Genomic DNA, 16,254 nt, shown 5'->3' with positions numbered 1-16,254 from the left:
AACAATAACCATAATGATAAAAGCGTCCACACTGACCAACGATAAGCAAAGTGTCTCTTGTGTTAATAATTTACTCACCTGTGACCCAGAGAGCCTCCACATAGCTGAATTCTGTCTGATAGGTTGGATCTCCTCCCTCTGCTCTGCACACATAAAGCCCAGTGTGTTGAAGAGCAGCAGGGCTGAGAGTGTAGGAGCCTCCAGCTCCTCTGCTGCTGTCTGAGAGGAGCATCACAGAGTAAGTGTTCCCTCTGTAGCGAACATCAGCTGAGTTCCGTCTATAAGGAACAGTTCTGAAGGGAACTGCTCTGTACCAGAGGAATGTCCAGTCTAAGGAGGTGTGTCTAACCTCACAGCTTAGAGTCACTGAGTCTCCTTCAGCTGGCCAGCTGTGTGAAGAAACTCTGAGAACTGGACGGGGTCTCGCTGTTGATGAGCAGTTGAAAGAATTTCATAAAAATGTGTTATGAAAAAAAATAGGGTAAGGCTATTTCACCCCTGGTACAATTAGCAGTGTATGCTATTCGTACCCTGGTGCAATAAGAAGTGAATTCTATTCGTACCCCGGTGCACACAGCAATGTGTCCTATTAGTACCCCGTCTGGTACAAATATCAATGTATGCTATTCGTACCCCGGTGCACACAGCAATGTGTCCTATTAGTACCCTGTCTGGTACAAATATCAATGTACTGTATGCTATTCGTACCCTGGTGCACACAGCAATGTGTTCTATTAATACCCTGTCTGGTACAAATATCAGTGTATGCTATTTGCACCCCTGTGCATTTATTCTGGCATATTGATCACACAATGTAATAATAATAAAAAAAAACAAGCAACATGTTTTTTTTTTTGTTCTGCATGGCAGGGTGTGAATAGCTCAGCTGTGTAACAGACACTCTGAATAAGGTATGCTGTTTGCATCAATGTATAGTTAGAAGTGGATGCTATTCGTACCCTGGTGTTTATAGTACTGTATGCTATTTACACCCTGGTGCATGAACTAGCTAATTGTTGCAATCAAAACTTCCGTTTGAGAACCGATTTCTTGTTCAAATTGCGCACCTTCTCTCCAGAGACGTTGGTACACATGCACACTCACTCTACCAAAATGCATTACACAGGAATCAAACCCCGGTCTCCCACATGCTAACCCTTGTCTGTGACCACTGCACTATCTTCTTCCACAAGCAAATGGTGTTTGCAGGTAATCTTATAGTTTATAGGCCTGAACGTCATATTCACGAAAATTTCTGTTAACTAACAAACTGACAGTTGTATGTGTTCACTGAACCAAGATTATGAAAATAAAACACAACTTTTCAATCTGAACAGATATTAGTGCCGAAACCTTTCAGAATTCTTCACTTTCTGCTGACGAAAAAACGTATGTCCGCCATGTTTTTGTGCACGTGGGCAACGACTTTTTGTTGTTATGTCACAGGGTGTGAATAGCTCAGCTGTGTGGCCAAGGCTATTCGTACCAGGGGTGTAAATAGACACTCCGAAAAAGATATTATTTAACTAAAAAACATATACAGAGAACTGTTTAATAACTGATCAATAAACATTCATTTTTCTGCTACACAATTTTTTTCTTTCATACTTACAGTTAAATGTAATGTTGACAGCATTGCTGTGTTGCCCAGATTCAGACTCACACCAGTACACTCCCCTATCCCATACTGAAGTGCTGCCGCTGCTGCATGTGGGTCCAGCTTCTGATCTCCAATTACGAGGACAGTCTGACTCCTCTTCTCTGTTTGTGGACCATCTCAGCCTCCATCCAGTAGAGTTGTCCTGCACCTCACAGCTCAGAGAGACGGACTCAGATTCAAACAGCTGAGCTCTGTTGGGTCTGATGACCAGAGAGGCTGGAGGAGATAGACCTGAGACACAGATGAGAAACAGGTGAACTTAAGTGAGTTCATACTGAGACAAAAGAGCAGCTGAAAATATTCCCTTACCTGTGACCCAGAGAGCCTCCACATCGCTGAATTCTGTCTGATAGGCTGGATCTCCTCTCTCTGCTCTGCACACATAAAGCCCAGTGTGTTGAAAAGCAGCAGGGCTGAGAGTGTAGGAGCCTCCAGCTCCTCTGCTGCTGTCTGAGAGGAGCTTCACAGAGTAAGTGTTCCCTCTGTAGCGAACATCAGCTGAGTTCTGTCTGGAAAGACATGCTCTTCTGGAGGGAACTGCTCTGTACCAGAGGAACGTCCAGTTTAAGGAGGTGTGTCTAACCTCACAGCTCAGAGTCACTGAGTCTCCTTCAGCTGGCCAGCTGTGTGAAGAAACTCTGAGAACTGGACGGGGTCTCGCTGTTGATGAGCAGTTGAAAAATGTTCATAAAAATGTGTTAAAAAAAACCCAAATAAATAAAAATATATATGCAGTTAAGAACAAAATGATTCAACCCCCTGGCAAATATTTATTTAATGCTGATTTTCTCTCTTTCTTTTTATCAATATGTTTGGTCTGACTGAAAATGACACTGTCACATGCCAAATGTTTGTAAGACAATGTGGGAGAAATATGGAATTAAAAAAAAGAAGCATTTTCATCTTTTTTTAACATTTTTATAAAAAATATTGTTCATACCCTTTTTAAATAATCAATGGAAACATCTTTATTTGCATTCACAACAGGGGGCAGCCGTGGCCTACTGGTTAGCGCTTCAGACCTGTAAGCGGAGGATTGCCGGTTCGAACCCTGACCAGACACCATATTTCCCTCACAGGATCAAAAGATCTTACACAACTCTCAAAATGGTTCTTATAATATCTACCAAGCCTCTCCATGTCTAAAGCAAGAGGCTGCACTGAGATTCTGGAGGAAAAGATCAGGCAGTGTGCCAAGAGATCTGCCCCAATAGGCATCATTGGACCATTAAACCATACAATGATCCAAAGCATACAGCCAAACAAGGCAAGAAATGGTTACCAGAGAACAATGTCAACATTTTAGAGTGGCCCAGCCAGAGTCCTGACCTCAATCAGTCAAAAAAGTTAGCACAAGACCAAGGTGATGGCAAATCGTCCCTGCCTCAAAACCCAAATTGCTGCTAAAAAGGTGCGATTTACAATTATTATGGAGACTTGGTACTGTAGGTATTATAAGAACCATTTTAAGAACTTTGATGGCAAATAAAGATGTTTCCATTGATTATTTAAAAAGGGTATGAATAATTTTGGACATGCCATTTTTCATAAAAATTAAAAAAAAAAAATAAAAACGATTATTTTTTTGATTCCATGTTTCTACCATTGTCTTACAACCTTTTGGCATGTGGCAGTGTCATTTTCAGTCAGAACAAACATATTGTTCAAGAGAAAATCAACATTGCATCAATATTTGCCAGGGGCATGAATAATTTTGGCCAAAACTGGTACTGCAATCACTTTCAAATTATTGTGGAGCGGTGTATCCCCTCCCCCTCCTCCCTGACTCGAGGTTGCCAACCCGGATGCCGAAACACTACTGACTTTGTGATTAGTAGATAGGTGGAGGGTGGCACATCAGGCCAAAACACAACATGACGTGACAAAACACAACATCAGTTTACTTTGTAAATGACAATATCCTGGCCTGGCCGGAAGTATTTGAAATGAACATGATTTTTTAATGTCTAGTGATATATCAGGGCCATTTTATGATTAATTGAAATACATTTTTAACATACGGTTCCTGTAACTAGAACACATACACAGAGGACTGAACAGGACTGAACAACACACACACACACACACCACCTCTAGGTAAACGTTTCATAAATGTAAACGTTTCATAATCATACGCGTTTTACTAATATATGTTGTCAAGTTACCTTCAGTGTGGCCCAGTAGAACAACAGAAATTGTCCCTGTTCAAATAGAAGTAGAATTTCCAGTCATATAACATGTTGATTCACTCACGGACAGTAAGTCTTTTCAAATATAGTAGAGCTCAGAAGGCAGTGCAGAAACAATTTTGAGTATTTCTACGTTTATTTTCCTGTGGAGTATGTTATATATGGGTCATTAACACAGTCAATGGATTAATCCTAATGCCCCAAATTTTTATTGTTAGACGGTAGCATCGTGTTTATTCAAGTTGAATATGAATCAATAGTCGGAGACGGTTAATAGGGTGGGAGCCATTTAGGTCATATTTTATGAATAAATTGGGTCTAAAATATATATTAAGCTATTATGATATTGGTGTAAGGTTGTCATACTTTGCATTATTGTTCAAAATTTACTCAATAAAGTAAATAAAGAAAATAACAAAACGTTTATATCGGAGACACAAAATGTACCATGAATTATATAATGACCCACGTACATATAGCCATCTTGTGATTTATTATGACCGCCGCTAAAGGGGCATGTAGGAGGACTTGATGAGCCTAGATATTGCCATTACAACATGATAATATGGGTTAATAGTTCTTCAGAAAAAAATATTAAGTCTCTTAAGAAGAATGATATATTAAAGCTGGTTAAATATGTCATCACATATACAGCAAACTGAAACTGGTTTTGCCCTACTGGTCAAAGTTTACAGTAGTACACAGACAGTCCTTGAGCTGGGCAGTAGGCTACGATTCAAACCCACATCCAACTTAGAGTGCAGGGTCCCCACGGATCTTGGAAAAAGTCTCAACACAGGAATCATATGTCAACATCAGAATAACAAAAATCAGTGGGACTATAAAAACGTTGGTGCAAAAAGTGTCCATAAATTTTTTTTTAAACCCCTACGCATCGTGCCTATGTGCTTGCATTTCAATATAAACAATTTAGATAGGCTATAGCAGTATCCAATTTACAGTGGTGTATGACCTAAACCTCAGAGGAAGTAACGACTGCCTGTACTAATAAGTGTCCTAAAAGAAAGATGCATTGAAGCATTGGCACACTGATGATTTCAATGAGAGGTATGAGGCTAAACAAGTATTGTTAAAACATTTCATGCATTTCAGGCCATTTATTCCAGCACATTGCAATGCATGCTTTATTCAGACTTCACTTGAATTTCAAAAAATAACTTCATATTGTTTTGATAGATGCAGTGATTTTATATCAAAAATTTTATCCTACGCCATCAGTTTGATCATAACCATCTTGGCTATATGGTATGTAAAGCAATACCAAAAATGGCAAAAACCTAAATTTCCCACATCCAAGCAGTGATATGAAAGTGGGGATTTTCATTAACTTAATGCATGTGAAATAACCTGTTTAGTCTACACTTATCATCCAACAACAAATAAGACAAATGAATAATGAATAATAGACTACCCATAATCAGTGTGAGGATGCTGTGAAGAATGTTTTTATTTTATGAAGACAGGTTGACAGGTATATTTATGTTAATTAATACATTCAAATGAGTGAGCACATTAGATGGTAGCCTATCAATTGATCTAGCCGGTGTCCCTGTTCCTAAGTTAAAGTAAAATCACAGAGAGATGAAAGAAAGGCACAGAGACATAACTCACATAACAGCCGAAACGATGCAGAGAGCTCCATGCTGTAACAGGAATGACTGACCCTGTTCTCACACGTATCTACTGTTCTCATAAGTGACGTAAATATCTAGTCTACTTGCTGTGGGCCCATTCTTGTCATACTTTCGGACTATGGACTTTTTTTATTGCTGACCCTCCTGATGGTAAACACTGTATTCAAAAGAAACAAGATAAAGGAGTTGGACTGGATGAAAAAAACTGGGAGTGAACTCGATCTAGAACTAAGAAAATGTTTTTCTCGTACAAAAAAGACAGTCGGCTACCACTAAAACAAAAGAGCCTTTGTTGCATTATTCAGCTGTAGTAACATGGTATTAAGACAAGACAAGATTTGTACATGGATGTGATTGTGCAAACCAGGGCTCTAGCTTTGATATGATAAGTCACTTAAGGAAAAAAGCAGTATTTTAGGTACATGAAAACATATTAGGTACATGACCATCAGAGATTCTTTTAGTACTTTTTGGCAGTGACCTTAGACTCATCAGTCTCTGAGGCCCTCTGCTGGCCATTAAAGATGCTCTACAGCCTCCAGGTTCTCTTGGACTGACTTGGGTTTCATCTGAATCAACCTACCTGCTTACAGACTATATCATCCACAGTTGAAACATCTGTGGTACTTTTGTCCTTTCCCCCTTAGTCTGAAATTCATGTCACCTATTATGTTTTGGTCTCAGGTAATTCAGTTTCAATTATGAGGACCACCCAAGACAAAAGTTGTATTTTGTCTTGGGTGAACAAAAATAAACAACAATTTGATAACTTATAAGGGTTTAGAGATGCTCTCTGCAAAAAAGTTGGTCTTCTGGCACAACTTACCCCATATGTGGGGTAAGATGAGCCTAGGTGGTGGGTAAGTTGGTCCAAAACAGAGATTTCAGCTAAAACATTTTTATTTTCTTAAAACAATAATTGAATTTCTAGTCAAACAGTAACAAACACCAACATTTAACTGAGAATTTGCCAAATAGATTAAACTGAACTGAACAGACAGATTTACCGTAGGCATAAAAAAAATTTACCTTTGTTGCCTATTTACCTTTGAATTCGCCCATTTAATTTACTTAAATAAGTCAGATTAATTTGCTGCCTAGTCTCTTTAGCTCTTAGTACTAAGAAACTATATAGAATGACGTCACAAAATCAAGGCAAACTTAACAATCTTACAGATGCAATACAAGTACTAGTTAGCTAGTGGCTCAACTTAACCCAGCCCTGGTCACTCATCTTACCCCACAACCACTATTTTGAAAGAAAATGCTTCTTACAACAAGCTAAGGTAACATTCATGATTTTGTTTATCCCTCATATCATAGCTTAAAGGTTGTATCAGTGATTGCAGGCCCAAACATAAATGATCACATTCATCTAATCTTTCCTAACGATCCTCTAGCTGCCCGCCCCATAAGCAGGCCGTCAAAAAACGTATCTGTAGGCAGCCTAGGGCTCTGAGATCTGCACACAAAAACAAATGCTATCAACAAGTGTTGCCAACCACTCAAAGGAAAAATAAAGTGTTCCAACCAATAACCAATGAGATGCATGTTTAGGAGAGTTTCAATTGCACGAGAGGGAGGGGGAGGAAGTAGCGAGCTAGCTCTCTGTTTTGTTTGAACATCAACAGAAGTGACGTTACCCCTCCATCGCTGAAACAACCTTTAAAAGGGCACCAACTGAGGCGTAATGCATCTGAATGTTGTTTTGTTCACATTTTCTCTACATCACCCTAATTCTGGACATGAATGGAATCCATTTGGAGAGCAAAAAAATCATATTTTCATTCATATTTTTTTCCACATTTGCCATGTGCTGTACCTTTCCACAGATTGTAAGGAATGATTCCCTCTTCCTTAAAATGTTGTCACATGATAACATTTGTTTATGGTGTCCTAGAAAAAAGGGGTGACTCATCTTACCCCAAAGCTCAACTTACCCTATAAGTTTGGGGCCCACTGGTTAGGGCTTCAGGTTGCCGGTTTGATCCCCGACCAGTAGGAAATCCATGGCTGAAGTGCCCTTGAGCAAGGCACCTAACCCCTCACTGCTCCCCGAGCGCCGCTGTAGCAGGCAGCTCACTGCTCCGGGTTAGTGTGTGCTTCACCCCTGTGTGTTCATTGTGGGCTGTGTGTGTTTCACTAATTCACAGATTTATTTTCCAAAGAAAAACATATGTCCAAATTATTGTCACTCATAAAATATCAGAGAAACAAAATGTAACTAACGTTTTCAATTTATATTCAACCTCTGAATGGACTTCGTTTTCACCTCAACGAAGGAACCAATCACAGAACAGAGGGAGGGCAGCAAGACGATGATGAGAAAATTAATGTCTAGTTCCCAGACCCCATCTCAATGAGATGAGGTCTGGCGTTAGCCAGGCTAATAACCAGGGGCCGGTTCCCCAAAACGTTCTTATCGCTAAGTAGTTCTTAACCAATTCCTTAACCTCTCTCTTAACGTTATGGCACGATTCCCGACACGTTCATACGCTAAGTATATCTTCTGTAAGTCACACGTTTGTAAGGTTGGTCTGGACCATTCGTAAGCTCTTTCTTAGCGTTGTTTGAGCTCAAGACAATAGTCGCCGCCACTGTGCAGCAGACTTTAGAAATCAGCGCAGCGCAGTAAGTCAAACTGTGGTACAGTATGTTGACAATGTTGTGGCTCAATGATGATTTTATGTTATGGACATTTTAAGACTAATAATAAAATATGTTCGCAATGGATACAGGCCTACGTTTACTTTATTTGGTATCAGAACTAATGTTGTGGTAATTAGCCTAGGCTATTTCGTAATGTCATTAAAGCGTTCAAATTGGCAATCACTTTTGATAATTAAAAGCTGGCAAAGAATTTGCCTCTAAATGGATGTTAAGCTATTAAGGGAAAACTGAACCGTGTTTGCGCTGCGCTACCCGCCAAGTGCTGATTGTGGGTTGGGCAACGTCTATAAGGACGCCCTGTTTGACGTCTGGGCGCTCTCTCGCATTCACTTCCCATCCGCTCCCGTCGGCAGACAGCTTTGTGGTGCTGGGCAGCTTTGTGGTGCCTCGCTGGCACATCACATTCTTTGTTTAGCCTTTTATGTAGATTTAGTTATTTTGTTCCCCAAGCACGTTCCTCGTATGGGATTGATCTTTGTTGTCTTTAGTTAATTCATATTTAGGTGGTATTTGGTGATGGGTTTTCACGTTATTTAGTTTAGGTTTAGTTCAGCATAGCAGTAAGCGGACCCGGTGTTACCGGATATACGGTTTCTGAGATTCTGAGTTTCCAGGGCGGAGTTTAGCGTGAATATTTATGAACGGAGGATGTCGTGCGCGAGTGCCTAGACGCCCATTGCTGAAGCGTGAATGAAATGGAACTGAAAATGTTGTCAAAGAAAATAGAAGACCACGGCGTTGTAACACGTTTTTGGATGTTGTCATGTGTTATTAATGGAAAGTATGACTATGTCGTGTTCGAGTATAGATGCAATTTGGCGTCAATGTTGTTATCTTGTGTCGCAGCCAGTCAAACACAACTTTGTGTCAGATTCAGTGGGTCGCTTACCATTAAGGATATTGGACCGTGGTAAAGTTGGTTTTATATTGGACGTTGGATATTCGACACATTCGAAAAATGTAGACTATAAGGGTCGAGTTTGTGTCAAACCAACTTTAATGTGTTTGAACAAGGCCTGCCTATATTACACAAAGCTTCTTTTGTCCAAAAACCCATGTTTTGATTTTATGAATTTTTTATGCTGATAAGAGATTTCAATCTATTATGCAGCTTCACCTTTTGACTTATCCATACTAAAACACATCTCCTGAACTCGGCTTACTGCCCTTTCTAGTACACAAAGCTCCTTTTTCCCTAAAACATACTCTTTGATTTTATACAATTTTTAATGTTAAATGTTTCAAATCTATTATGCGGCTTGCCCTTTTGACCTACCCATGTCAAAACTCATCTGGTGAACTCGGATTACTGCTTTATATAGTACACAAAGCTTCTTTTTCCCAAAAACCCATTCTTTGATTTTTATAAATATTTTTAATGTAAAAAAAAATGCTTTAAATGCTTTAAATCTATTATGCGGCTTGACCTTTTCACCTACCCATGTCAAAACACATCACAAAACACACTCAGCTAACTGCCCTTCATAGTGCACAAAGCTTCTTTTTTCTAAAAACTCACTCTTTGATTTTATATTAATATTTTACTATTAAAAAATGCTATAAATCTATTATGCGGCTTGACCTTTTGACCTACCCATGTTAAAACGCATCTGTTAGACTCAGCTAACTGCCCTTCATAGTACACAAAGCTTCTTTTTTCCAAAAACTCACTCTTTGTTTTTATATGAATATTTTACTATTCAAAAATGCTATAAATCTATTATGCGGCTTGACCTTTTGACCTACCCATGTCAAAACACATCTATTGCACTCAGGTACCTGCCCTACATAGTACACAAAGCTTTTTTTTTTTTTCAAAAACTCATTCTTTGATTTTATATAATTTTTTTACTATTCAAAAATGCTATAAATCTATTATGCGACTTCCACTTTCGACCTACCCATGTTAAAACGCATCTGTTACACTCAGCTAACTGCCCTTCATAGTACACAAAGCTTCTTTTTTCCAAAAACTCACTCTTTGATTTTATATGAATATTTTACTATTCAAAAATGCTATAAATCTATTATGCGTCTTGACCTTTTGACCTACCCATGTCAAAACACATCTGTTGTACTCAGCTAACTTCCCTTCATAGTACACAAAGCTTCTTTCTTCCAAAAACTCACTCTTTGATTTTATATTAATATTTTACTATTCAAAAATGCTATAAATCTATAATGCGACTTGACCTTTTGACCTACCCATGTCAAAACACATCTATTGCACTCAGGTTACTGCCCTACATATTACACAAAGCTTATTTTTTTAAAAACTCATTCTTTGATATTATATAAATTTTTTACTATTCAAAACTTCTATAAATCTACTATGTGGCTTCCACTTTCAACCTACCCATGTTAAAACACATCTGTTACACTCAGATAACTGCCCTTCATAATACACAAAGCTTCTTTTTTCCAAAAACTCCCTCTTTGATTTTATATTAATATTTTACTATTCAAAAATGCTATAAATCTATTATGCGTCTTGACCTTTTGACCTACCTATGTCAAAACACATCTATTGCACTCAGGTAACTGCCCTACATAGTACAGAAAGCTTTTTTTTTTTAAAAAACTCATTCTACTCATTCTCAGGCCTACTTGTCTCTAAACATAGCATTTAAGCATTCTGCTGTTTGAGAATTAGACAGACGCACCCCGTGCTTTAAAGACAGTAAACAGCTGGCATGCATGAATACTGCTAGACATGAATGTTCCAGTCTGCTTTGATGCACGGAATTTATCGTGTGGTTTTCCTAACCCCCATTTGGTAAATAGATTATCACGGTAGATTAGTAGCCTATAGCAGAGAAGCTATGCCACCTTCATCAAAACCTATTCGAAAGCTATAGCAATGTTATGTCATTAAATACGATAAACAGTGATTCTGGAACAGATCTTCGTCTTCCTTATCCCGTTAATAAACATATTACAGTATGTAACCAATACATATTCCGTCCGTCCGAAAAAAAAAAGTTGCGCTAACTGTTCCAGTTTGTTACAAGCAGCATGGGCCGTCAGGCAGGTAGTTAACATAAAAAATGTTTTTGCTAGGCTAGCCTTCCTGCTGTGACATTACACCATTTGTACAAGACAAGTAGAGCTATTTTATCCAGAGTAATTTATCACTTACCACTATCTTGTTTTTTCTTGTCATCCTCTTCCTTTCTCTTCTTTCTTTTCTGGCTTCCGGACGCATAACTCCGCTTCATTATGACTGCGAGGTTTTATATTTTCCTGGCAGCAGAGATCAGAAACTTGGCTGGCTGGCTGCTGTCAGCGACTACTGAGAGGGGCCCCCTTGAGGGGGATCCCGGTATTACCGGTAACAGTGTCGTTGCACTTTACTGCATTGACTATCAAAGGGGCGCTCACAGTTTGTCGTTGCATTTTATTCTTAACCAGTCGTTGTCTTGGGGCCCCTGGCCAGCTCGGGGCCCCAAGCAATTGCTTGGTTTGCTGGCCTTCTAGCGACAGGCCTGGCTAAGATCTATGGGTAAGCATATTGGGGAAGCGACCAACTATGGCAGCGATCCAACGTGTCCTCGTATTGAATCAAAGACGCCGGCCGCGGGGCCGTTTAGTCCATGTCGCTCCATAGCTCTTTTTTGTTGCTGTTGCACAAGTTATTCCGAAAGCTGCTCTCTCTGTTCATTGTAGATAGCCAGGTTGCTTTTTATTGAAAACATTAACCAATGGCAATCAATACCGCATTAAACAGAAGTAACTGCAGCTGCTTGCCAATCAATTCTAATTGTAAGGTACCTTACCATTAATATAAAAGTGTACATCATTTTTAGAAGTCGTTAAACCCATGTCAAGAAGCGGCACAAGTGGCACAACGGGATAAGGAGGGTGGATGATTAGCGAGGGATACCAACTAATTCAGCACCTTCACTTGGGACAGCGCCTTTGTAACGTCGAACGTAAGAGGCAGCGTGTTAAGAAGCTTCCTAAGGGACACTTCGGGGAACACACTTAAGAACATAAACAACTTTGGTAAGATATATCTTTTGAGTCTTCTTAGTGCGCTAAGAGTGAGCGTTATCGGGGAACCGGCCCCAGGAAGTTTAAATCAACTGAAACAGTGATATGCTTGCCAGGACAAGGACACATGTTTATCCTGCCCCCACGCACAGTGAGGAGGATGGTAAATGAGAGGCAAAACAATCCATTAGATATATAAAAACATAGCATCTTGGAGTCACCAAAAAGGAAAAACTACAGAAGTGACCTCCATGTAAATGTTATTTAAAATGCATGTTTATTCTGTCATTTAATTACAGATGTAAATGGGAATCATTTGCCAAAAATCAAATCAAGTTGCCATAGACAGACAGTATTTTAAGATAGAAGGCCTTCACCATCCTCGATACATTTTAATTATGTTTCTATCATTTAACTCCTTGATTGTGTTATACTCAAAACCGCCCCCATGTTGGCCAGTTTTAAATTTTCGTGGTATCTTTTCAAAGTAGTGATCCCAGTGCCCACGCTTGTCTGCTCCAAACCCAAACACTCTGACCTGAAAAGAGAGGATGTTTCATTTATTTGTATACATCTGACTTTATTTAGAGGTATTGTCATAAACACCAATGCAGATTGGACCCAAACAGATAACATAGGATTTTCAAGTTAGGAAGTTTCTGTAATACGGCCCCTGGCCTTCTCCTGTTGGCATCATCCGGGATCTTCCTGCTGTTTGCCAGATTAGGGAATGGGGGCCTACGCCAAAGACTGTTATCTAACTCTAGAAATTTAACTCATTCATAGTGTAGTGGAATACTGCATAGTAGCCTAGTCAAGCAGGCAACCTTGATTAGGGGGAGGGACGAGCTGATTGCTTGTTAGACTGAGGCTATTTAAGTCAGCCTGGTTCCTCCACTTGCAGGACATTTTCCTTCTATGGCATGCTAGCGCAAACGCTTTCACAGAGGTGAATGGCGGTAGGTAGCCTAATACTCTCTTCCATGTTCTGTGAATATAGATCGCTCTTCGTAAAGTAATCTTTCCCTTCATACAGGTCCCACTCGGTGTGCATCTACTGGCATTAGAGATCACTGAATTAGCTATGACTCCCTGGCGGCCTCCGCGATTCGGTATGGGTAGATATTGACGGCATGGGTAATATCTGCTTCATAAGGATTGCAGTGATTTAGTGTTGCCTAATTGTAATGTTGAACTGCCTTGCCCCATGTCAAGCTTATCTGGGTGCCTCTGTGTTTTAGGGGTGCCATCAGCTGGTTGCTGTTTTGCCCGGGTGTAATTGTGTGTAATTGTTTGCTTTTGTCTGCATTGGATTCCTCCCTCGTGAGGCGGTGATTGTAACCCAACTGTAGCGCATGTATGTATGTACTGTTTGTGAGCGGGTCAACTGGTAGCGTAGTCTCTCTTTAAATGTGTAGATACTGTTTCCTAGTTTGTGATGCTAAGGCCTCCTGGCGTGGCGCGCTGTCTGGTGGTGGGGGTGTTCTTGTAGCTAGCCCTCCTCTTCACTGTGTGTGTGCATTTGTGTGTAGTTGCACCTTACTCTTTGATCTCCACATTTTCTAGACTTGCAGTGTAGCGCGATAGGCGTGATCGTACCACCTAAACACCTGAGTGATTGCATGTGTTGCGAGGTTCCCTAGTGGTGAGTAGTTGACCTCCACCCTTTTCCTCACAGGCAGCTGCTTCTCCTGGAGCCTTGGCTAAATCCCTGGCTGGAAGACTGCTAGTTCTGTTGTAGCTGTAGCTATTTTATGTGTCGGTTGCACTGATCTGCTTTAATAATAAATTATTATATCAATGATTTATTCCCACAGCTGCTTCCAGACTACTTTTATTCCAAATTAATAAATGGTAGAACGAATAATTTCCGCCTCTGGTCTGCTTGTTCCTCATTTTTTTATGTAACTGAAATGGTATGGTTTTGAGTTTATATAAACACCCGTGTCATTCCGTTACAATAGCTTATTACTGCATTTCTATGTTTATTTATCCTATTCATGATTAAATCTTTATCTCCCGATTCTTTTTTGGTAGAATTAAGTACAGTATTCAAGGTAACAAGGACAACAAAGTTGGACAAAGTCTCTGTCCAGGGTACTGAAATGTGTCCAGCTGCACTGACAGTAATACACTGCACATGCAGGGACATAATGGACATAAATTCACGGTAACATTTTAGTTTAGGGAACACATGTTAACCATTAATTCATAACTAATATGTGTACTGTATGTATTTGTGTCTGGGCCCGGTTAACCGAAAGCACCGTAAGCCTAAGTAGGTCGTAAAGTCCCTCTTATGAACGTCTTAATATTTGTGGACTGTTTCCCGAAACCATTGTTGCTTAAGAACGTTGTGAAAACACTCGTAGATCAGCAATAAACCATGAGTGTATCTCAAGAAGGCACTCCCGAACAACGGTTGAACTCCCATACTTATACCCCTCCAAAATGCTGACACAACACTACCTCGAACCCACAGATGGCGTTATGAAAGAATCGTGAATAATGTAATAACTAGATGTACCGCATAGCTGTACAAAATATGACCGCCGCTCAGTCCTGTACATCCGTTCCGCGAAAATAAATCACACTTCAGTTTGTCTCCCCCACTCTTGAAACTTTTGTGTATGCTTGTTTGGCATGCCTGAGTGTGTGTGTGCGGCTGCACAGAAAGTAGCCTACTGGTGCTGAAAAGGTGAATAGATTGTAGAATAGCCAAAGAAGATGTAGCATTGTTATAAAACCTTTGAAATCTCTAAACAATCACAAGTAGGGCAGTTCATCCATTGCAACTGGATTGATGAAAGGTCACTTACACCTGTAGGCTACATTGTATTTGGGAAAAGCAAAAGGTATCAGCATAATGTTTGTTTATTTATTTATTTATTTGTTTATTTTATTTATTTATTTATTTATTTATAAACAAAAACATCTCTGTCAGTTCCATGCCGTTTTCAACAGCTATCAAAAACAAAGGTAATTTTTGGATGGATGGATTTTTTGTGAATGTTTCTTCTTCTACATAAGATTTTAGTCATCTTTAGTTCATGTAATACTTTATTGTCAATGCACAAATTAGTCTGAAACGTTATTGTTAATGCACAAATTAAGTAACAGTAGTCTGAAACGAAATGCTGTTTTACATCTAACCAGTGGTGCAAATAACTGACATGTCCAAATGGGCCTTGATGAAATGCGTCGCTAGACTGTTCATACAAATTTTAACGGGCCAAAGTTGAAGAGCTGTTGTTGCGTTATTGTTCGTGCAAATATAGGCTGATTCATGTTTCCTTGCATTGTGTAACTGAGGTCCATGGCTAGTCTGGCTTTCACCAGACCAAGCTCAATCTTTTAAGAAATCAAAAAATAACTAGAAAATGTAATTTTGAGGAAATTACCAGTGCATGAAAATATAAACATACTGTATACTGTCTTAACATAAAATGCAAAACAAACTTTTATTCGATAACAGTTGGCAGAAGTCATAGTTGATAACAACTGACAGTTGAAATGGCTGAACAGTTAAATAGTTGAGTAGTTTAAATAGTTAAATTATTTAATAGTGAATTATTGTAGTGAGGACATTTATTTTGAAACAGTTGTGGGCAGAGGAAATAGTTTAACAGGATCTGTTCAGGAGTCAGATTGTATGTTTAAAGCCTGAGACAGAGTATATAGTTTAAAAGTTAAAGATAGATAGTGTAATTGATGTTGATAGACAGAAAGTTGAATGGATGTTGATAGGCAGATTGTTTAATGGATGTTGATGGGATAGTTTAATGGGTAGATGAGTGAATGGTTTGAAGAGGATGAATGGATAGAAAGTTGGATGGAATGTGCCTTATATCCTTGTAGAATGGAGATACACAGAGAGAGTTGGCCTAATTGAGCAGAAAGCAGTTGATACAGATGCAATCAGTTTAACTAGCTTTTTGATGGGACCTAGTAGAGCAGCTGGAAGTTGATACAGGTGCAAATCAAGTTAATTAGCCCATTATGATGTCATAGTCCCCATACAAAGTCTATGGGGGAAAAATAAGCTTGTTTTTATTAATATCTCAAAAAGTATAAAGTTTACAAAAGT

General features: G+C 39.3%; 1 protein-coding gene across 6 annotated transcripts in view; it reads right to left on the bottom strand.

Annotated features, from left to right (window-relative positions):
* The window catches only part of LOC125299834 (Fc receptor-like protein 5), a 54,597-nt gene extending 49,049 nt beyond the window's left edge, over positions 1–5,548 (bottom strand). For 5 of the 6 annotated variants that reach the window (XM_048251304.1, XM_048251305.1, XM_048251306.1 and 2 more), the window contains exons 1-5: positions 5,482–5,548; positions 3,826–3,861; positions 1,970–2,320; positions 1,613–1,891; positions 79–426 (exon numbers count right to left, since the gene is read on the bottom strand). In XM_048251304.1, coding sequence (XP_048107261.1) covers positions 79–426; positions 1,613–1,891; positions 1,970–2,320; positions 3,826–3,861; positions 5,482–5,512 — 1,045 coding nt within the window. In that variant the 5' untranslated portion in view covers positions 5,513–5,548. The remainder of the gene's footprint in view (positions 1–78; positions 427–1,612; positions 1,892–1,969; positions 2,321–3,825; positions 3,862–5,481) is intronic. The other variant, XM_048251310.1, reaches the window with a different exon arrangement.
* Between the last annotated feature and the right edge of the window lie 10,706 nt (positions 5,549–16,254).

Source organism: Alosa alosa, chromosome 8, assembly GCF_017589495.1.
Source record: "Alosa alosa isolate M-15738 ecotype Scorff River chromosome 8, AALO_Geno_1.1, whole genome shotgun sequence".
Lineage (NCBI taxonomy): Eukaryota > Metazoa > Chordata > Actinopteri > Clupeiformes > Clupeidae > Alosa > Alosa alosa.
The sequence above is the reverse complement of the archived record's forward strand: the minus strand, read 5'-3'. Positions and strand labels throughout refer to the sequence as shown.